Raw genomic sequence first — 23,100 nt, forward strand, 5'->3', positions numbered from 1 at the left:
TCAATGCTTCATAAAACTTGTCAACTTCATCCTGATCTGCACCTTCACATGGTGAATACGCTGTGACAATTCTTGTCCTAATTCCTCCAACTGCCAAATCTACTCACATCATTCGCACATTTACATGCCTAACAGAAAATGTGTTGCGTGCAATGGTATTCCTGATAAACAGCCCTACCTCATACTGCCCTTTTCTTTTTAACCCCCGTCGAGTACACTTTAAAATCTCCTGTCATTTCCTCGTTAACGGCCATTACCCGAATATCATTTACACCTAGCACATTCATATATTTTCTTGTTGTACTCTCTTTGTTTGCTTGTTTGTTTTTGTTTGTTTGTTGTTGGGTAATTATGTTAACTTTACTTTATTGTTACAATACTGTATATGACCATTGCACCGAGATATTTCCCATTTGCATTGTATTTGTTAATAATAATAAAAACATCCAGATGCACCGTCTTTTCTGCCTCAGTCAGTTCTACCTTCTTTCTTCGATAAGCCCCATTAATATTGAGACCTCCCCATCAAATTCCATTTACTTTGCCAAGTTGCTTCCAAGGAGTCCCTCGCTTGTCAAAAGGGAGTGGGACTCCGTCATTCCCATTGGTCAGAGGCTTGCTTAAATGTTCTGAGCTCGGTAAATTCGTGAAGCATGATGCTACCCTACTTACACTTAGTCCAAGTGAGGATCTCTCCTCTAATGGGTTAGGGACTGCCGATGGATTGTATAGTCCTAACCGCCTGAGGACAAGGAGGGCCATGACTGAGAAAATGTCCGGGATGCCCACTCCCATTCCGTAGCAACTGGTATCGTGACACTCAGGACCACTTACTAGTCCACTCAACCATTGCCCATGGTTCACGAACTACGATGTGACTACAGTAACCTACACCATGAAACATGCTCAGATAAATACAGGAACATTTTAATAGGCTAATACGACGACGGCTTAGTACTGATACAATCATTATTTGTTAATACTTGTGCATATTATCAATAAACTCTCAATCATTGACAAGTTTATAGTACGTAAAAAAATTGTATATATTGATCCCATAACCTTTGTGCCCTAAGAATTTTAAGTATGAAAAGTTACTACATTTCTGAAAATTTCTCGATATCACGGGAGTGACACGTGGCATGGGGATAGCTACTTTCCGTCCCACGCTCTGGGATAAGTGACGTTATCCGCACATGTCGTACGTGGAAGGACACCGAATAAAGTTTGAGACTGCTAATCCATTTTGGTGGGTTATTTCAGAAGAGCGCGTGTGTATGGCGTACCCACGCCAAGTCGTTAAAATATAGTGCCTATCAAATGAGGTCATTTAACAAGCTAATTTAATATGTATAAATTTTAAATGCCCATGAACACTACCGCCAGCAATGTAGCAAGTATGTGGTCACCTTCAAAACTCTTTTAATTGCAGTTCAGTTAATTCAGAAAAGTTACAGAAATTTTCTTGGCGGCAAAGGGAAATGCCTGGAGAGAGGGAGTAGTTTCTATAAATAAGAAGGGACGCCATGTTGAAACCCCTGCATTTTTATCACGAGGCTGAAGACAGAGGGTTTAACTGCTCTATAAAATCGAACGACAAAAGTAGACTAAGCCCAACCAACAGATTTTAGCCGATGTGGCTGGGGTCTTGACTCCATGTGGAGATAGTTTTCTTGAGCGGAAGTAATTGTACAAAGAGGGCGGTCAAGGTACCGAAGAAACTTGTATAAATTGTGTGTGGTAAAGGAAGTTATTCTGTGCGGGAAATAATTACAATCCGTCGCGTGCGATCAACAAGAACGACAAGTGAAGGGAATTTTCTTTTTTATATGCTTTATTTCCAGGAAACCGGAAGATAAAATGATCTGTACAGCCAGAAATGTAAAAATGGCTAAATAAAAATGCCAGGGTCACAGGTGAGCCTTAAGATGAATGCTGGCGTGACTCAAGGTATGTGACTTGCCATCTTAGCGCCTACTATATCTTGTTTCATGATGTCTAACTTATATGTATTTGAAGGGGGTATATACAACGCAGTTCGTCGCCCCTATGTGGTTTTTGTAAATGTCAAAATACGACGAAAAAGGGTCGTTTGTTTTATTTTCCACTTGGATAAATTTTTGAAGTCTTGCGAGTGCCGTATGAGGTTGTAAAAAGTTATTAAGTAGGGTTTCGAATTGATATCACGTCCAATGTACATCGTCATTTCCGTGTGTTTATTGCCTATATTGCGTGACGTCAAATTAAGATGTTCATTCGACGTAAAATTTTCAGTTGGAATTTTGATGGAGTTGGTGCAAAAGGGATCCGTGGTTACCCATTTTCAATCGGATGGAAGCGCTGTACGTAGTGATGAGTAACGCATGTCGGTGAATTTGTCATGCGTGTAATGTATTCTATGTCCGGTTAAACCGTGTCTGTGTGATAATAATATCAGGAAATTTGTCAGTCTTTTTCGTGAAAATCCAGTTATTAAAATACGATATCATTTTATGCGAAGTTATTCATTATTAAAGCATTGTGCGTTATTAGACGTCGTGGATTCAAGTAAGGATTTTTATTCCAGTTCTTTTGTCAGTGATAGTCGTTGAGTTTGGGAAGCAGAGATAAGGTTTGTCGTGTGAGTCGAGATAGGACTTGTGAATCAGGTGTTTGGAAACCTGTCGATGAAGCCGGGACTTGTGAGAGCCCGAGGAAGATTTTATAATGTTGGGAATGGAAAGCAGAATGCGAGAATTCGCGCCGGTATTAATTTGCGACGTGTAGAATTATTGTGGGACTTTGAAAATAAATTGATGTGCAGATTTGGTTGGTCAGAATACATCGTATTTTGTAATTAGTCTTTTTGCGAAGTTAAATGTTTCATTCTTTGAGGTCAGTCAGGCAAGATGAACATATGTTTCATATCGAGACTGACAGATAGAGGAGGGTCGTTTGTGCCGAGACCGTCAGCTGATCGAGGGGGACAGTTTTGTATAACGGAACGTGTAGTGGTTTACGTGTGGAATGGAGATTGCATTCTTGGTAACGGAGATAAATAATTACGGAATCTAGATGAAATTTCCATCCGGGAATAACGTGCGAGTTGTTGGATACTGGGAATTTGTATAATTGAGATCGTAATGTACATTTGAGATCACGAACGTAGAGTATAATGAGTAAGGTTAGCCAATTTTAGGGTTGTCCAAAATATAGAGCGGTGGTAGTGATGATTGTTTTGTTTGTGAGGGGTGCACAAACTTTATGAAATGTTATGACGAGATATGACATCGTAATTGGCTTACATTATACGGCGAGTTACTCTTGGTTTGTACGTAATTATTAGGGTAATCCTAGTGTTAATAATGGCTGGGGTTAGATTAGATTTAAAGTGTGAGGTCATGAAACAAGATATAAACTGGACATGAATGATATAATATTTCCTTTCCAGCAACAGGAATCAACAGATAAACATCAAACATTATTAAAATAAATTACGTCAAGAATTGTGTAGGGACTTGTGAAGAAACCATTCGTCCGTGGGGATAGAATTTGTTGTTCTTTAAGATTTTATTAAATCATTTAAATTTATTTAATTATTAAATTCAGTGAAAACCGTATTTTGAAATAACTTTAGATCAAGCGAATAACTTGAAGATGCATTCTGGAAATCGTAGTTTATTTTCTGGGGTATATGTAAATGTTTACGTAACGATTAAGGGGACATATCCGAAGATAATGGATTTTACTGCCACAAAGTGTTGTGAGCATTGTTGTTGTTGCATTATTTAACTTTGATTGATTGAGCAGTGAATGTGCTGGGGTTAGTAAAGTGGAAACTTTGGTCTTCAGCCGATGTAACTTAATTGTGTTTAGCTTTCAGCATAGAAACTTGGATGGCCAGGGGGGTCATCAACCTCAATGACTTAGAGTAGGGCCATATGCCACCGTAGAATCATTTTCCTTGCGGTCATCATCCACAATGACTTTAAAGTAACTGAGAAGCTTAGATGTCGGTCCATGACATAGTCGCAAGTCACATCGATTCAATTAAGGGTCCATGCCGTATAACCACTGTGTGGCACACACCGATTGGACTGCCTTAATTATACCCAGAGTCCAGAGTTCGTGTTACGAGGGCTGGACCATAAAGAATCACGATGATGGTACATGTAGTCTCACATGGAATCCGAATTTAAGGATTTCCATACTTTTCCTTCTTTAATTAATAATTGAGAAAATGGTTTCTAGTAAGGATGCCCATCAGGCAGTTACGTCAAAGGCTCACACCAGTGTTCTGACCTTCTATGTAAAATGATTGTGGTGTCGAGCAAGGTCTGTCTAGGGAGGTCAAGTCACGAATGCTACTTATGGAGCCGCCATATTGGGTCTTTAAGCGAGCGTGACCAAACGCAAGTGTATTCGAATTTAGAGGATTTCGGTACCGTACATTGAAATAAAAACAAAATACCAACCAATTCTGATAAAGAATTTAATTGGGCACACTTAAATGATATGAATACATTCACGGCTGTTTGAATAGGAAGATAATTAACAGAGCCTGAAATTCCATTTTTTTTTCTTTTTTGAGAAACAAGAATCAACAGAAAAGCTCATGTTCTTCTCTTTTACTTCCTTACAACTTGGTCTTACTGTGTTCCTTATTAATATCATCTGTCAAATACGTAATCTTATTGACAGAAACATAGAAATCTGTGCAGCACCTGTGTCATATTATGATTACCGGTACATGAAATACTGAACTTGAAGTACTGTATTTAAAGTACTAAACGACGGTTGTAATAAATTACCTTCAGCGTTTTCTTTATTAAGAGAGTAATTTCCGATACTGCGTTTCTAAAAGGTTACCCCAGTATGTTGACAAACTATGAATGCCTCTTGAGTTGAGTGCATTAAATTATGTATGGTAACTGTTGTTGTCCATTCGTGTGGTATTTCTGTCGGTTCTAAGGCAAAAATATTCTGCACCAAAACAGCAAGAGTGATGTTCTTAGCTACTCTTAACTAGTTTATTGATAACCCATGCAGCTATATAGTACAAAGTGGTGGTGGTGATTATTGTTTTAAGAGGAAGTACAACTGGACAACCATCCTCTATAAACACTAATCAGAAGAAAACAAATGGAAGGGGACCAAAACTTCGAAAAATGAAGGTATCGGCAAAAGAAAGATGAAGGTCACAAAGTGCGTGGAAATGAAAAACTTCCTAGGCCTCGAATGCGCTAATGCCGTCGAGGTCGGCAAAGAACAACTGTTGACCAGGGGAGGTCGGATGGGCTAGAATAGTGAAAGCAATGTCAAGACTCAGCTAAGGGCCTTGTAGTCACAACCCAAAATAGATTTCCCCCCGTGGGTGGGGGCAATAGAACAACAACCACGGTATCACCTGCCTGTCATAAGAGGCGACTGAAAAGGGCGTCAGGCTCTCCTAACCAGTGAGCGTGAGTTGGCGACCATGGGGCTCTTAGCTGAGTCCTAATATTCATGCATATAATAATAATAATAATAATAATAATAATAATAATAATAATAATAATAATAATAATAATAATAATAATAATAATAATAATAATAATAATAATAACGGTTAAGAAAATTAAAGCCATTGGTAGACACGATTTCATAAGAAATAGAAATTCAGTCATTATTAAGTTGAGTTAACCTAGGTTAGACTATTTTAGGGATTACATTAGGATATTATGTTAGGCTACAGTACATTCAATTACAGTAGTTGGTTAGTGCGAGTGAAGCGAGTGTTGTGATCTTTAAGTATTTGTCGAGCCATATAATGTACTCTATAGAGCATTTAAGATGAATGAAATTTAGCTGTAAATAATAACTACACTACAGTATAGGACTGCTATTATCAATACAATTGTTGTAATGATCGCCAGCTGGACATAAATTGTTGATTTGAAGTGATAGGCCTATTGTTTGTTGTGATTATAATCGGTAACTGAACAGGAACAAGCATTTCAAATATCTGTGAAACATTTCTACGTTGCATGTAGGGTTAGAATGATAGTCTGTAGTTTACATGAAAAGGAATGGAATGAAATGGCGTTTGGCTTTTAGTGCCAGGAGCGTCTGAGGACAAGTTCGGCTCGCCAGGTGCAGGTCTTTTGATCTGACTCCCGTAGGCGACCTGCGCGTCGTGATGAGAATGAAATGAGGATGAAGACGACAAATACACCCAGCTCCCGTGCCAGCGAAATTGACCAATTATGGTTAAAATTCCTGAACCTGCCGAGAATCGAACCTGGGACCCCTGTGACGAAAGGCCAGCACACTAACCATTTAGCCATGAAGCCGGACACATGAAAAGTAAATTTTCATAAACATCAATACTAGTATTACACATTTCCTGTTACTTGTCTTGCTTGTTTTGAAAGACAATTCTCTTTCTTTGGGAGGTTTCCTATTATTTGTCAAAGACTTAGGTGGATTAGGGACTTTGAAAATCGTTGGGATGGAATTCCACTCGAGTAGTTTCCGTACATCTGCCCTCTTTAGTTCAAATTGCGATTCTTCAAAATGATGCTAGGAGGAAATACACTGGACGAGTTGGCCGTGCGGTTAGAGGCGCGCGGCTGTGAGCTTGCATCCGGGGGATAGTGGGTTCGAACCCCACTGTTGGCAGCCCTGAAGTTGGTTTTCGTTGTTTCCCATTTCACACCAGGCAAATGCTGGGGCTGTACTTTAATTAAGGCCACGGCCGCTTCCTTCCAACTCCTAGGCCTTTCCTCTCCCATCGTCGCCATAAGACCTCTCTGTGTCGGTGCGACGTAAAGCCTCTAACAGAAAAACCATAATAAGACCTATAAATATAAGACATCGTTCATATAAACATACTGTTATTCAGGAATAATACGAATGTATAACGTCACTAACCTCCCACAAGAAGCAATTTTCTGTAGGTTGCCATTTGTCACGCCTACAGTTTTATACCCACTGAGCTCTCCTTTGCTTATCTCTCGGGAAGCGAAACACTCTAATTCCATCAGTTATCTTATTTTGACAATTTGGTGCGGCGCAGTATCACGTTTTCCTTCAAAATACAAGTAATAACTCACATCATTACATCGGGCACGCCCACGTAACAACGATATTTGAGACCCAATATGGCCGCCACCGCAAAGGATTGTGGTAGCGTGACTAGACCTCCCTAGACAGACCTTGGTGTCCAGTGGACACGATTGAGTTCAATGATACCGTTGATAAATCATAAATTCTTCAGGAATTACTTGAATAAATAGGAATATATTACACAGACCTTTCATTTGAGTAGATAGATTAAGATTAATGAACCCTACCTTTTACCTCAGCAAGTGACGAAGAACCCTATACGACCGAGAGACGGAGCTCATGAAATTTTTGCTGATAGGTAAGGAAGGTACGTATCCTTCAGGGTGGACCAAAGGGTTCAATATATATGTATTAAAGTGATTTGATAGAATCTGAGGATGTTCTTGTAAAATGAAACATGTCATTCTTTGTTTAATACTGTGTATTTGTACAGGTATATAATAGTGTTATATATTATATTGAACTTGTGTGTTTGACAAACTAAAAAAATTTTTAAGTTACATATTTTTGGAAATATGAAAATTTTGGCAGTGTATGTAAATATCATACTTCTGAAAGAAATATGATGAGGTACATTATATTACTTACTTACCCACAGACTGACTGAAAGAAACAGGTCTTTTTAAGCGAATAAGGGCAATGTCATTCTTCTGGTCGCTCTTGTTAACGGCACCTTTATACTGTGGGTGTGGCACACCTTCTTCAACATCAATGTTCAAAGGCTCTGGTGCACATACTTTGGTTTCTACATCACAGTCTGTTTCTTCATCAAGATTATGCTCTCCCAGTCTGACAGAAGCCCTAAAAGAACACATGCCATTTTTAAACACACGACCGTTAAAACTTGAATTCACATTTGAGAAATTATTATTTCAGTACCTAGCTTTACTGTAGGTTACTGAAATGTACATATTAGCAGGAAGGAGTGGTTACATCATATTCGTCAGTTGAAATTTAATTTTCATAAAATATAAAATTAATATGAGAATATGTTCATTTACAAGAAAAAAAGAAAAAAGAATATAAAGTGGAATGAGTAATTGTAAATTAGGTTAACACTTATTCTCCATTACGATACCTAGTGCTACCATCTATTGTAGCAATTACCCTACTACAAGCACAGGTGAATCTCGGGTTCCCTGGGAGGGTGAAGGGCTAACTTTTTAAATACATACCATACCACAAGGAAAAAACAACGGGTTTATATTTTGTAGTAAAGTGAGAAGAGAGAACCGTACTAAGAGGCTCCATATCCCCTTTAACAAATCAGACTCTCAATCATGGACACGTTTATATTACGTTAACAACATTGTATATATTATACATGGATGAGATGGCCCAGAGGTATCATGATTTGATATTATAAAATAAATTAAGGCATATGAGAGTATTGAGATATACACAATGTCAGTCCAGTGTAGACAGAGAGATTTCAACATTGTCAGACGTGCTCACGACAATCTGGCGCCAAGAGTTAAGCCTGTCATAATGAGTGGTATATTTCCTTGTCGAAAGCTAAGAGGATTAAATCGAGAACTCAGAACGACAGTCCTGATTGCTACGAGGAAGTGAAAGAGCATTTGTTCTTGAACAAGGGCGAGGTCCGTACGTCACGAATACAGAGAAAATGTCGCAATAGCGTTTCCCACATCCCCAAGCAAATTGTTGTTAATTTGTCAGAGGGAAATATTTAAACGAACCGATGCAGTGTTAGCCAATGACAAAATTTGTAAAGGACTCGCAGATACGCCAACGTGACAGAAGTCAATATGAACTCCAATTATCTGCGGTTATAATAATAATAAAAATATTCCAACCACCGAATTGATCAGATGGGATTTTTAGATATCATCCCCATGTTGATTAATTGTAAGTTTGATGAATTAAAATATAGAATTCTAGGAAAAGACCCACGCTGTCTTGCTATTGGTCAGCGAGATCGCACCAGCAGAGACGCCGACTTAGCGCGCGAAAAGTGGAAGACAGAAATCAAGTAATATCTCCGTGATCGCCGAACGATATGAGATCAGAATACGACACCGGAATGTGCATCGCCAGCTTATTAAGTGGGATAAATCCAGAGATCCAAATCCACCTGGAAGTGCCGATTTAGGATAACCAACCCCCTCCCTCTGGTAGACCGCGGATGACCCAGGCGGGAAATCCTATCGTCTATAAATAACAAGAAGTGGGACCTCGCACCATAAGTCGTATGAAGTAGTTGAGACTCTGTAAGTCAGTACCTCGGGACGCATTGGAAGTTAGTTAGAGCTGAAAGTACGTGAGTCGGTATGAGAATGAAGACGAACAGTGAGATTATTCATAGTAATAATAATAATAATAATAATAATAATAATAATAATAATAATAATAATAATAATAATAATCGTATGGCCTCAGCTACCGTGTGCTGACATTTCGATTTGACGCCATCTGGCAGTCTGCTCGTCAATTTCGACGTTCCGTTTTACTCTAGGCCCAGTAGATGGCAGACCGAGTAAACCGGATCTCTCTTGGGCGTCTATGGCTGAGATTTAATGAATTTTGTCGGGTGAATACCAAATGTATCGCCAGAGACCTTTTACATGCCGACATCGTACGACATGGAGTATGGAATGGACTTTTTTACGCCCTTCAAAAATCCGACTACCTCTCCCGGGTTTGAACCCGCTATCATTGGATCTGGAGGCCGACACTTTACCACGGATCCACAGAGGCAGCTATTATTCATAGTACCGTGTGTAAATAATCAGTATAACTGTATGTTGGTTTCATGTGATTGAAAATAAATAATTAACGGAACGCCAATAGTACTTTTTGAAGGCAGTGTGCGGAGCCTGAAGTAAATATTTCAAGATAGACGGTGATACAGTTATCCGAGGAGGGGAAATGTAGAAGCGAGGCGATCACTAAGCGGCCTAGAAATACGTCAGGAAGTTGACTATCATGATACGCGCCGGGTCGAATGAAACGACACATCGTCGTAAAGTGTCACGACTTGTGGTTCGGGCTCAAGTGAAGAATGTAATGGCGAAAGTGTAATGGGTCTTTAGGCACCTATAAGTGTTCCTTTTGTATAAATCATTGTAAATTCTTTAGTAAGGTGTTAATAATGGAAGTGTGTGGTTTTGTTAATATTATAAACTGCGACATGATGCACGAGTAAACCAATATGTGGCCATGAGGCTTCTCCTTCGCCACGAGACAATGGAATTCTACAGAGGAATGAGTACACAAATTTGATATATTTGGGGAAGTTATCGTGATAAAACGGGACTCAATGTAAATTAATCATGGGCACTTAACATAACGCATGGATCGCTTCCCGAATCCATGATTTATTTAAGATAGACGGACGAACTTGTTTATTTTGATTTTTCAATCACCGCGGTGATTACTTGTACCTTAGTTAGGCATATTTGTTACAAGACATCCAGATGTATGAAAGTGCCAGAGTGTGTAATTATGTGTTTGCGTACGGAAGGTCGTGTGATATAATAATAATAATAATAATAATAATAATAATAATAATAATAATAATAATAATAATAATAATAATAATAATAATAATAATAATAATAATAATAATAATAAATCTTTATAAGTTCGCAAGTTAAAATATAATAATAATAATAATAATAATAATAATAATAATAATAATAATAATAATAATAATAATAATAATAATAATGCTGTGAGAGTTCACTGGTGAAAGTAATAATCAATGTAGAGGTAAAATGTGGCGTATAAGACTTTCATTCGGGCAGTAAACTTGATTTTTACGTAAATTGCAGATTTCACGTTTTTCTACTTTATCATATCCATAAAAATTTGTTTAGAAGTAATAGAGGCACGTGTATAGGATGGTCACGTAATGTTGAAAGACCAGAGTGGTTTGAGCCCATTTTTGAGATCGGAAGTCGTGCGGGACGAAAATCCGGCATGAGGTGAAAATTGAGCCGTACTGTTTTTGATGATGAAATAGATAAATCTCGAGGCCTAGGACGTTATAATGTCAATTCCGGTGGTGTTATAAGTGGCAGAATCCACGCACCGGGGATTAATTATTGAATTAAATGTTTAAAGAGTTTCAGTGGAATAAGTGCACTTCAAATGAAAAGGGAGGAATAATTTAGCAATCGCAGGCAATGGATGTATTTGCCCAGCCGCGATGTGCCATGGGATTTTAGATGTGTCTTGGGAGGACATGGTGTCCCCATAAAATTAACGGCAGTACGAAAAGGAACGTTGCGGTTCCGAATACCGTGGTATCCCGATCGACGTAGATCGGATCTTGGTGGTTCACAATTGGACTCAACATATGTGACTAAATTATAGAGAGTGGAAATAAAAATAGAAAACTGTCAATTTAATAATTATAATAATCCAAGTGAATCTTGTTTTAATCAATTGGTTACTGCCAAACTATACCGAAATTGTAAAAGCTTATGCATTAAACGTAAATATCGCTAACGGTAGTGTAACACGTGAAATTAAGTTATCATAAATAATAATAATAATAATAATACTTCGAAGAGGAATAATAGGAAGAATTTATTAGATTAATGTGAGAATAATTATGGTGAGATCAATGTAAAATATTAAATCCATGATGAATAAGTGATACGATAATTATAATCTCCACCGAAGAAAATAATAATAATAATAACTAATAATAATAATAATAATAATAATAATAATAATAATAATAATAATAATAATAATAACAATCAAAAGTTGAAGAAGGAGAACTTGCAATAATATTTCTGAGAAAAATAATAATGATGAAAGGAAATTAAAATATTTAATGGACGATGATTCAGTGTTACGAATGATAATCTCTAATAATAATAATAATAATAATAATAATAATAATGTCTTATGAAACTGATCATTAATTTGTGCGGATTAATTACGAGGAAAAACGACCCTTCGTTTGAAACGTCGGCAAAGGTTAGCATATAATCATCCGGGATGATAAATGATAATAATCAAATATAGGATGATAATTGAAATTAATGATAATAATAAAATAATCGATGGTAATCACGAAATATGATAATGATCAGATAAAGAATGATAATGACAATTATTTAATAATCATGGGAAGATATGGTAGGGACAGTCGTCATGTGTCGAGTTGGTCGGAACCAGATGCAGGGGCGAAGCGTCAGGGGAGACAGGGTAGACAGCGTGTACCCTTAAAATTTTGTGAACGAGAAATTGTCTGGCAAATTCAATTATTTTTATAGAACATTAATCATTTCTAAATACAAGACATTATTGTATTCTGCGCTTTACTTATTTTCGACTCACTTCGGCAATGCTCGGGCTCGCGTCAGTTACATGAAGCACATAGACAAAAGTAGACGCTGTCCATTCTGTGTATTTTCCCCTTGATTTTCAAAGCTTTCAGATAGAGCAACACTAACGCTATCTATAGGTGCTGACAGTGGAACTATTACTTTCCTATAGCGAGATTGCTCCGCCCAGTAGACAGACTTACCAGCGTCTCTTCTTGCTCTCATTGGCTATTATTTGGACCTTAGTTATAAAGATGCTCTTTATTGGCTACCATCTCAGGCATGCTTTAAATATAATTAATTTGAATGTACTTTATTATAAGACACGTCTAAAAATAAAATAATGATATAATAATATTCAAATACGAAACATAGCAAACTTACACCTAATAAATGAATGATAGCACCAAAACCCTTCAAGTACATGCATTTCCTTGCCCGCCAATATTAGTTACGGTACGCCATTATGACGGAAACGAACAGTTACAGTTTCAAAGTTACGAATGTGGTGTGAGGCGTGAGAGCAAGTGGCTAATAGGGTATGCGTGTGCTAGTGTCTTAAAATAAAGTGATAGGCCTAAGTGTTAATTTTTCATTATAAAGGAATAGTGAATAGTTACTGATGATAAAATATAAAGAGCAATTCTTGTTTTCTCGTGTGGCAGTTTGTGTTTATTGATGATAGGCCTATCATGGCTTCTGAATTTAACAGTCCTGACTTCGATTCAGTTGTGTACTTACTTAACAATGGTATTTCCTCCTTGTCGTTAGAACAAAAGATAACGATAAAAACTTTACAGAAACGGCCTGGCCTAACATTATCACACCAGGACGGAAAATTTGTTCGAAAATTTCAGAAAAGCTGGTATGATAAATATCAATGGTTGTGTGGAACTGGTAAAGGTCGTGAACAAAAGTTATTGTGTTTTTATTGCTTGATGTTTGGCGTTGACGGGGAAGATTCTTGGCGCAGAACGGGTGTAAACACCATAAACACTTTCGAGCAAAAAGCTAAAAAACACGCGGCATCTGAGGATCATATAAAGTGCGCCGAGAAATTTCACATATTGGGTCGGTGCCGTATCGATCATGCCTTTTTAGAGGGGCAGAGACTAGGCCATTAAACACAATGAAATGGTTTTAAAAAATAGGAAAATTGTCAGCAGATTAGGAGACGTTGTTTGCCACTTACGTATGCAGGAATTGACGTTCAGGGGTCATCGATAAAGTCAATGTTCTTCTTTATGTTCATTTAATAAAGGGAATTACTTGGCTACTCTTGACTTACTGGCTTCGGAGGAATCTTTCAAGAAAGACCATTTAGAATCAGAAAATGTCTTCAAAGGTACTTCTAGTGACATACAAAATGATTTTATTAAAGCTGTAACTGTTGCCGTTCAGAAACGTATTCGAAAAGAGATAGAATTAGCTGAATTCGTTTCTGTCCAAGCTGACGAAACTACAGATGTTTCCGTTAAATCACAATTAAATATTATTGTGAGGTATTGTGTTAATGGTGAAGTCGAAGAGCGGTTTCTAGGCTTTTATGACGTGTCTGCTGATAAGACTGCTAGGGGTTTAGCTGATGTCACGATCTCAGTTCTGAAAGAATGAAACATTGATGATACCAGACTCGTATGTCAGACGTATGACGGAGCTACAGTAATATATGGTCATAAAGGAGGTGTCCAGGCAATTGTCAGGCAGTCTTATCCTCATGCCATCTTCGTACATTGTTACGCCCATCAACTCAATTTGGTTCTTCTTCATTCTGCGAAAACTATAAAAGAGGTGAAATTGTTCATATGCAGTTTATCTGTCTTCCACACATTCTTCTCTCGTTCTTCACGTCGTGCAGAATTGCTGAGAGAGAGCAAGGTTTTCAGCTTCCTCATCCTTCTCCTACCCGATAGAATTATCATTCTCGGGCTGTTATGACCGTGAAAAAAATAGTATTCCGAGTTGAAAAGAGCAGTGGATCAAATTATAAATTCTGACAACTGGGATCCAGAATCAATCCAGACAGCAATAGGAATAGACAATATATTGAACAATCACAAATTTTTGTTCCTCCTCTGGCTCTTTTCTAGAATTTTTGCCTACACCGACTTCTTGGTTAGCATTCTACAGTCGAAAACGTCTTCTGATATAAATTTGTGTTTTAAAGAGGTGAAGGTTGCTACTACTAACATCAGATCTCTCAGAAGTGATAAAGTAATTAAAGAAATTGAAAAAAAATGTTCTGCTTTGTGTTCAAATGTCGTGAATACTAACCAGGGTCAAAGAAGAGTTGCCTACGAGGTTCTTGATTCAGTGTTGCTTCAGTTAGAAACACGTTTCGGTAATTACGAAAGCCTTCGTTCCGTAGAACTACTTGATGAAACTAAATTTAATATTTATCATTCACAATTTCCCCAACAGCATTTAAACGATCTCATGGTCATGTACCCTAAGGTTTTCCATCTAGATCAACTTAAGAACGAACTTATCAACATTTAATCTGATCCCGACGAATATATTCGACCACAGCAACTATTGGCGTGCATTCTTAATAATGAACTCCAGAGTGTGTATACGGAAACAACAAAATTCCTTAACTTGATGCTATCTATTCCGTTAACGTCAGTTTCTAGCGAACGTGCTACGAATGCCTTGAAACGAATTAAAATCTATTTAAGAAATTCGATGACCAACCAGAGACTGTCCAACTTGGGAACTCTAGCTATAGAGAAGGAACTGCTGTGACATCTTAGCAAGACACCTAACTTCAAGACGAGAGTAATAGACATACTTGCTGAAATGAAGGACAGGCGGATTGAACTCGTTTGCAGGAATATTGTTTAAGGTGAGTTGTACGAAAATCTGTGATTAACCTCTCATTAAATTTACATAACAATGAATTAGATTGCTATTTTTAATTCTAAAAGTATGTTATTATTTGACAGTTCCCGCACCCTATTTATTTATTTATTTATTTATTTATTTATTTATTTATTTATTTATTTATTTATTTATTTATTATCGTCTTGTTTTCTATGGCGTGGCTCAAGCTATAGAGCCTGCTATTATGCCCAACCATAATACACTATTTAATTCATGTTAAATTCTACAACATACTATAACTGTGCAACTTACAGATTAACTGGTAAAGCTCATGGCATAGATCCTACGGTTAATGTTTGCAGGAAGAAAGTACATTATCTTAGATATGCCCTATGGATTATGTTCCGGTATATAAGTAATGTTTTGCAACACCTTTTTTAGAACAGCTGAGTACTAGGATTGTTTCTAATTTCAGCCGGCAGGGAATTCCACAGGTGGACAGTAGCGGGGATGAATGAATCACTGTTACCAAATACAGTATTGTATTTGCTGTTACTAGTAGTGCGATGGGTAGGGACACTTAGCAAGGAGTTAGTTAATGACCTTGTTTGGAGATTATTCCTGGATGATAGGTACTGAAGGTCATCTCTCAAGTAAATCGGTATTTTGCTCCGTAGAACACTATGAACAGAAATAAAATGAGTGCACGCTGGGTTATACAGTAGGTTGTTATAGGACTTGTCTTAGTTTCAGAGTTATTAATATAATATTTATAATACGATTAAAATAACTTTAAAAATATCTGTCTACCCCCTCATTTAGCTCACGCTTCGCCACTGACCAGATGTTGGTTTTCCACGTGGGAGATTGTTGGCGGTAAGTGCGGAATAACCCACGGACGGCACTTGTCTTAATTGTGCGAGCATACATAATGAACTTTTCCGTACGGCTTGTCGTATTGACAAATGTAAATATTAAGATAAGCTTTGAGTTGGCATGTTTGTAAATCTGTTTATGTTAGGTTAGAATTTGTCCGTACAATTAATTCCCGTTTTAGATACGATAACATTTCCACGGTGGGAATCCGGCCTACAAGAATGTACATGCCGGAAGTGACTCATGTCCAACGGAACGTGGAGATGACAGTAAATAGTTACTCTGATGCCCACGTCTCCGAAAGAAGATCTCCAGCGGTGAAGCGTCCATTCATACGGATGTGGATCCGATCCCCAGTAACAAATGGGGCGAATTAACCAAATATTTCACACTATCAATCAATCAATCAATCAATCAATCAATCAATCAATCAATCAATCAATCAATCAATCAATCAATCAATCAATCAATCAATCAATCAATCAATCAATCAATCAATCAATCAATCAATCAATCAATCAATCAATCAATCAATCAATACTGATCTGCATTTAGGGCAGTCGCCCAAGTGGCAGATTCCCTATCTGTTGTTTTCCTAGCCTTTTCCTAAATGATTTCAAAGAAATTGGAAATTTATTGAACGTCTCCCTTGGTAAGTTATTCCAGTCCCTAACTCCCCTTCCTATAAATGAATATTTGCCCCAATTTGACCTCTTGAAATCCAACTTTATCTTCATATTGTGATCTTTCCTACTTTTATAAACGCCACTCAAACTTATTCGTCTACTAATGTCATTCTACGACATCCTTCCGCTGACAGCTCGGAACATACCACTTAGTCGAGCAGCTCTTCTTCTTTCTCTGAATTCCTCCCAACCCAAACTTTGCAACATTTTTGTAACGGTACTCTTTTGTCGGAAATCACCCAGAACAAATCGAGCTGCTTTTCTTTGGATTTTTTCCAGTTCTTGAATCAGGTAATCCTGGTGAGGGTCCCATACACTGGAACCATACTCTAGTTGGGGTCTTACCAGAGACTTATATGCACTCTCCTTCACATCCTTACTACAACCCCTAAACACCCTCATAACCATGTGCAGAGATCTGAACCCTTTATTTACAATCCCATTTATGTGATTACCCCAATGGAGATATTTCCTTATAATAACACCTAGATACTTACAATGATCCCCAAAAGGAATTTTCAAAACATCAACGCAGGAATTAAAACTGAGAGGACTTTTCCTATTTGTGAAACTCACAACCTGACTTTTAACCCCGTTGATCAACATACCATTGCCTGCTGTCCATCTCACAACATTTTCGAGGTCACTCTGCAGTTGCTCACAATCTTGTAACTTATTTATTACTCTATAGAGAATAACACCATCCGCAAAAAGCCTTAACTCTGATTCTACATGTTTACTCATATCATTTATATATATAAGAAAACATAAAGGTCCGATAATATTGCCTTGAGGAATTCCCCTCTTAATTATTACAGGGTCAGATAAAGCTTCACCTACTCTAATTCTCTGAGATCTATTTTCCAGAAATATAGCAACCCATTCAGTCACTCTTTTGTCTAGTCCAATTGCAGTCGTTTTTGCCAGTAGTCTCCTATGATCCACCCTATCAAATGCTTTAGACAGGTCAGTCGCGATACAGTCCATTTGACCTCCAGAATCCAATATATCTGGTATATCTTGCTGGAATCCTACAAGTTGAGCTTCAGAAAACCGAACTGCCTTCTATCGAACCAGTCATGAATTTCACAAACATGTCTAATATAATCAGAAAGAATGCCTTCCCAAAGCTTACATACAATTTACGTCAAACTTACTGGCCTGTAATTTTCAGCTTTATGTTTATCACCCTTTCCTTTATACACAGGGCTTACTATAGTAACTCTCCATTCAACTGGTAGAGCTCCTCTGACCAAACAATAATCAAATATGTCCTTCAGATATGGTACTATATCCCAACCCATTGTCTTTAGTATATCCCCAGAAATGTTATCAATTCCAGCTGCTTTTCTAGTTTTCAACTCTGGTATCTTATTGTAAATATCATTGTTATCATATGCAAATTTTAATACTTCTTTAGCATTAGTCTCCTTCTCTGTCTGAACATCATCCTTGTAACCAACAATCTTTACATACTGCTGACTGATACTTCTGCCTTTTGAAGATCCTCGCATACACACTCTCCTTGTTCATTAATTACTCCTGGAATGTCCTTTTTGGAACTTGTTTCTGGCTTAAAATACCTATACATACCCTTCCATTTTTCAGTAAAATTTGTATGACAGCCCATTATCCTTGCCATCATGTTATCCTTAGCTGCTTTCTTTGCTAGATTCAATTTTCTAGTAAGTTCCTTCAATTTCTCCTTACTTCCACAGCCATTTCTAACTCTATTTCTTTCCAGTCTGCACCTCTTTATTTATCTATTATAATAAAGTGGGTCTTTATTATTACCAGAGTAGTGAGGTGAATCCAAATTTATGAATTCTCTTTCAGGATGGAAATTTCTAATTGTAATAGCTGTCATCACTTGCTGTGTGCGAATTAAGTAAATAAATTGCTCCTTATTGCAATTTCAGAAGGAAACAATTTTCATATCTTTTTACTGTAGTTAGTCCAGTATGCCCATTGAATTTATGTTATCACTTCCCAGTTCTATTGTGGAGTCTATAATTAGTATCTATGAATGAGCCGTCCCCCTTTACCTTAATTTGCATGCCCTCTTCATCCCTGTTTTCATTTGGTGCACCTATATAATATATATTTTTGTTTTTGATTAAAAATTTAACATCTTTGACGAACTGATCGCCCCTGAGATTAAGGCTAGTCTGGGATTCAGGAGGTGAGCGGGTGCAATATATACACATGTATTAAAGTGATTTGATAGAATCTGATGTTCTTGTAGAGTGAAACATGTCATTCTTTGTTTAATACTGTGAATTTGTACAGGTATATTATAGTATATTATACATTTTCACGGTGTTGAAATCTCCACTCAAACTTGTCTATTAATGTCATTCCACACCATCTCTGCACTGACAGCTCAGAATATACCACTTATTCGAGCATCTCATCACGTTATTCCCAAGTCTTCCCAGCTCAAAGTTGGGAACACTTTTGTAACACTACTCTTTTGTCAGAAATTGTCCATCCCAGCTCCATACCCTATGCCACGATTCCAACAGCCCTTTTCAGGTTAAATAAACAAATCAGTCTCTGGAAATTGTTAAGTATGTAATCTTGCAACATCCCAGATGTAAGATTTGAATCTCTATACTCGCGAGCACTATCCACATTCACACCTTCAACTGCGCACCTGCCAAGTGAGCTATTGCAATTCTTGACATGCAGCTAGCAGCGCCGAGCCTATGCAATACCTGTTCCTGGTCTGTGTGTGCTTATTTTGTAAGGTACGTGTTATTCATATCTGTGCTTGTTCTGCAGGTATATTTGTGGTACCTATAATGAATTAATGGTGGCACTAACCATTCCTGATGTTTTCTAGCCCGTAAATACATTTATCGTTATATTAACCCTTTTTAGGGAGAGGGACCGATGGACTCCATAATTTGTAACTGCTAGGTCCTTCAGTCTCTCCAAACTAATTTATGAATAAATAAATCTGATGATGTTGCATATAACTAGATCACAAGGGGTGGATAGGACTGTTAGGTGAAATGCCTATGTTTAGAAATTGTTCCAGCTTTTGCCTGGAAGTTAAAAATGGGAAACCACAGAAAAACATTCTCAGGACCATCGACAGTGGGGTTCAAGCCCGCTTGTTTCCTGAATGTGGAGCTTGGCTCTATAGCCATAGAGCATAACATGCACAGCCATTATGCTTATTCTACTTTCTTCGCCTTAACCCAGCAATTTCTGGGGTTGCTGGAAGTTCCTTATATGGATCATATTAAGAAGATAAGTGTTAATATAGGGAATGATCTTCATTGCAGTAATCACATTAACAAGATTATAAGAAATGGTTACAGCTCTCTTCATATGGTTATGAGGGTATTCAAGTGTTGTAGTAAACATGTAAAGGAGAGGGTGCGTAAGTCGCTGGTAAGGCACCAATTAGCGTTTGGTTCCAGTGTATGAGACCCACACCAGGATTAATTGATTTGAGAGCTGGAAAATATGTAAAGGAAGGAAGCATTATTTGTTCTGGGGGGACTTTCTTTCTTGATAATGAAAATATACTTGGAAAATGCTTTCGCTTCGGTCCGTCTTGCGACGATCCAAGAATTTCACCTCTAACATCGCAATACGAATGCCCCCGCCTGTCCCTATTAATTAGTACCTCGGGTTGCGAAAACCAACAAAATAGAACCGAGGTCCTATTCCATTATTCCATGCACACAGTATTCAGGCGCAGCCGGCCTGCTTTAAGCACTCTAATTTGTTCAAAGTAAACGTGCCGGCCCACCTCGACACTCGATGAAGGGCACCGCAGTAGGATTTCATCGGGGTTCGCTCACTCAAGTCCCACAGTACACTGACCCAGTGTGCAGCATCTGGTACAGGTCCCAGCTTAGGGTTATGAGCGAAGACCTCAATGACATTTGCGGCGGAGAGGGTGGGCTTCAGTTCAGCATACTTGGCGGAAGAGGCAAATAAAATCATCACTCCAGTGGAGTGGCTACACCGGCGTGTGTACGCCATAAGTGCTGGTAGGAGATCTAAGATGTGTATGACAGCGGCGACTTCATCAGTATTAACAACCTAAAATGAAGTCCATTTGTGGGTCAAGATAAATACTAGGGCATTCCCCTGAAGCAAAAAGTAATTCTTTCCTGCCTGAGGGTGCTATGGAAAGTTGGTGACTCGGGACACAAACAAAGTGAACAAAATCATCACTATCTTAACACAGACTGAAAACAGGTGGCATAGTGGATATCGTGGAAAGAATAGCATTGATATGTTCAGCTTCCAGAGGAAATAGAGAAAACGATCGAGGAATGGATTTATATATTCGAGTGGAGGCAATGAAGCAAAAAATGGTGTGGGAGTAATTATGGAAGAACAATTGAAATAATATAGAGCAGGTAGAACATGTGAGTAACAGAATGACAAAAGTCTGAATCAAGGTCGATAAAAAACGAGAGTTTTCATTCAAGTGTATGCACCTCATACAGAAAATCAGAATAGGGACATAGAGTACTTTCTGGGAAACTGCAAGAACAGCAGCACATAAATTAGAGATCATAATCAGAGGCATACAGTCCCGTGCAAGTTAATCGGAACACGACAGTACGGTAACTCGCACAATTTTTTGCATTCATTCACCGAATACACACACTTAATCTTTGCTAATATATCCTTGGCTCACTTTCATAAGTTACTTTACATGGTTTGACATAGATTCCACAAGCTTTGAGCACATATTTTTAACTTCATCATCAAGAAAGCACACTATAACTATATAGAACAGTGTAACAGTCATGTTTTACGAATCTCCTTCTGCAAATAGCCCATAGATTTTCCATTTGATTAATGTCAGGGGAGTTCTCTGGCCACTCTGACACAAATATAGTTCTCACTGAAGAACGTCTTCACTTTCCTATAAGTATAGCAAGGAGCTAAACGAAAATACACAGCCTGTTTCCAGTCATTTGACCGGTCAGGAATGGAATGAATGAAGCCCTATCTAGCGGCGAGGATAGGAATTGTGCCGGCTGACGAAGCCTGTCGCACTCTTCTGGAGCAATGACTATTGACTGACAGATGAAATGAAATGATACTGGAGTGTGTTGCTGGAATGAAAAATGACACGAAAAACCCGAGTACTTGGAGAAAATCCTGTCCCGCCTCCGCTTTGTCTAGCACAAATCTCACATGGATTGTCCGGGATTTGAACCACGGAACCCAGTGGTGAGAGGCCAGCATGCTGCCACCCGAGCCACGGAGGCTCATAAGGAGCTAAATTTTCTGAAAAATTCTGTCACCATCAGCAAACTTCTTCTGAAGCTCACGAATAACTCTCTTTTCCAGTATTAGGATGGACTAGTCAGAGTTCACCATCCTGTCATCTGATCAACTGAGGGTCGCAGTCCTTCATTTTTCAATCACCCCCAAATCATCCTTTTTACAATGTGTTTTACGGTTTGTTGCGAATGTGCTGAAGTTTTTGGCTCAATCTGCGATCGGCACATATACTGAACCCTCTGCTCTTGCACTTTAAAGTCACTCTCATCAGTGAAAGTAACTTTATTCCTGTGTTCTATTGTCCAGTCCTGATAACTACGAGCCCACAAGAGATGTTTCCTGCACATTTCTCCTATTATAAGGTGTTTCTTTGGAGGTTTGCAGACTTTCCTTCCAGCTACCAGAAGTCTATGACAAATGTTAAATATGTGCAGATTCACTCCCCTTTCCTCCAGTTCGTGAGCCAAGTCCTCATCAGTGAGCCTGGGGTATGATCCGCTTCTTCTGAGGAGAAAAGTTTCATCAACTTGCATAATTTTCTATTTCCTGTCACAGCTACCCTTTTTCTTGGGTGAAACTGACCCAGTCTATTTATTCCACTGACCACTGAATAAGAAGTTTTTTTTGCTAGGGGCTTTACGTCGCACCGACACAGATAGGCCTTATGGCGACGATGGGATAGGCAAGGCCTAGGAGTTGGAAGGAAGCGGCCGTGGCCTTAATTGAGGTACAGCCCCAGCATTTGCCTGGTGTGAAAATTGGAAACCACGGAAAACCATTTTCAGGGCTGCCGATAGTGGGATTCGAACCTACTATCTCCCGGATGCAAGCTCACAGCAGCGCGCCTCTACGCGACGGCCAACTCGCCCGGTGAATAAGAAGTGAGAAGTAATAGCAAGAGATACTGGACTCTGATAAACAAGAGGAAAAATACAAAGCGTGTGCCAGACACAGTGACTTGTGATAATTTAGCCAGCGGTAGTAATAGACCAGAAATTTTGAACGATTACTTTCCGTCTAATTTTGTCGCACCTATCCAGTTCCCAGATTTCCGTGTATTG

The 23,100-nt window shown here is 38.3% G+C and overlaps 1 protein-coding gene across 1 annotated transcript in view; it reads right to left on the reverse strand.

Annotated features, from left to right (window-relative positions):
• The window catches only part of LOC136863561 (CLIP domain-containing serine protease B4), a 243,077-nt gene that overhangs the window by 69,662 nt on the left and 150,315 nt on the right, over positions 1-23,100 (reverse strand). Inside the window, exon 4 of the mRNA XM_068225994.1 lies at positions 7,679-7,887. Coding sequence (XP_068082095.1) covers positions 7,679-7,887 — 209 coding nt within the window. The remainder of the gene's footprint in view (positions 1-7,678; positions 7,888-23,100) is intronic.

Source organism: Anabrus simplex, chromosome 2 (assembly GCF_040414725.1).
Source record: "Anabrus simplex isolate iqAnaSimp1 chromosome 2, ASM4041472v1, whole genome shotgun sequence".
Classification (NCBI taxonomy): domain Eukaryota; kingdom Metazoa; phylum Arthropoda; class Insecta; order Orthoptera; family Tettigoniidae; genus Anabrus; species Anabrus simplex.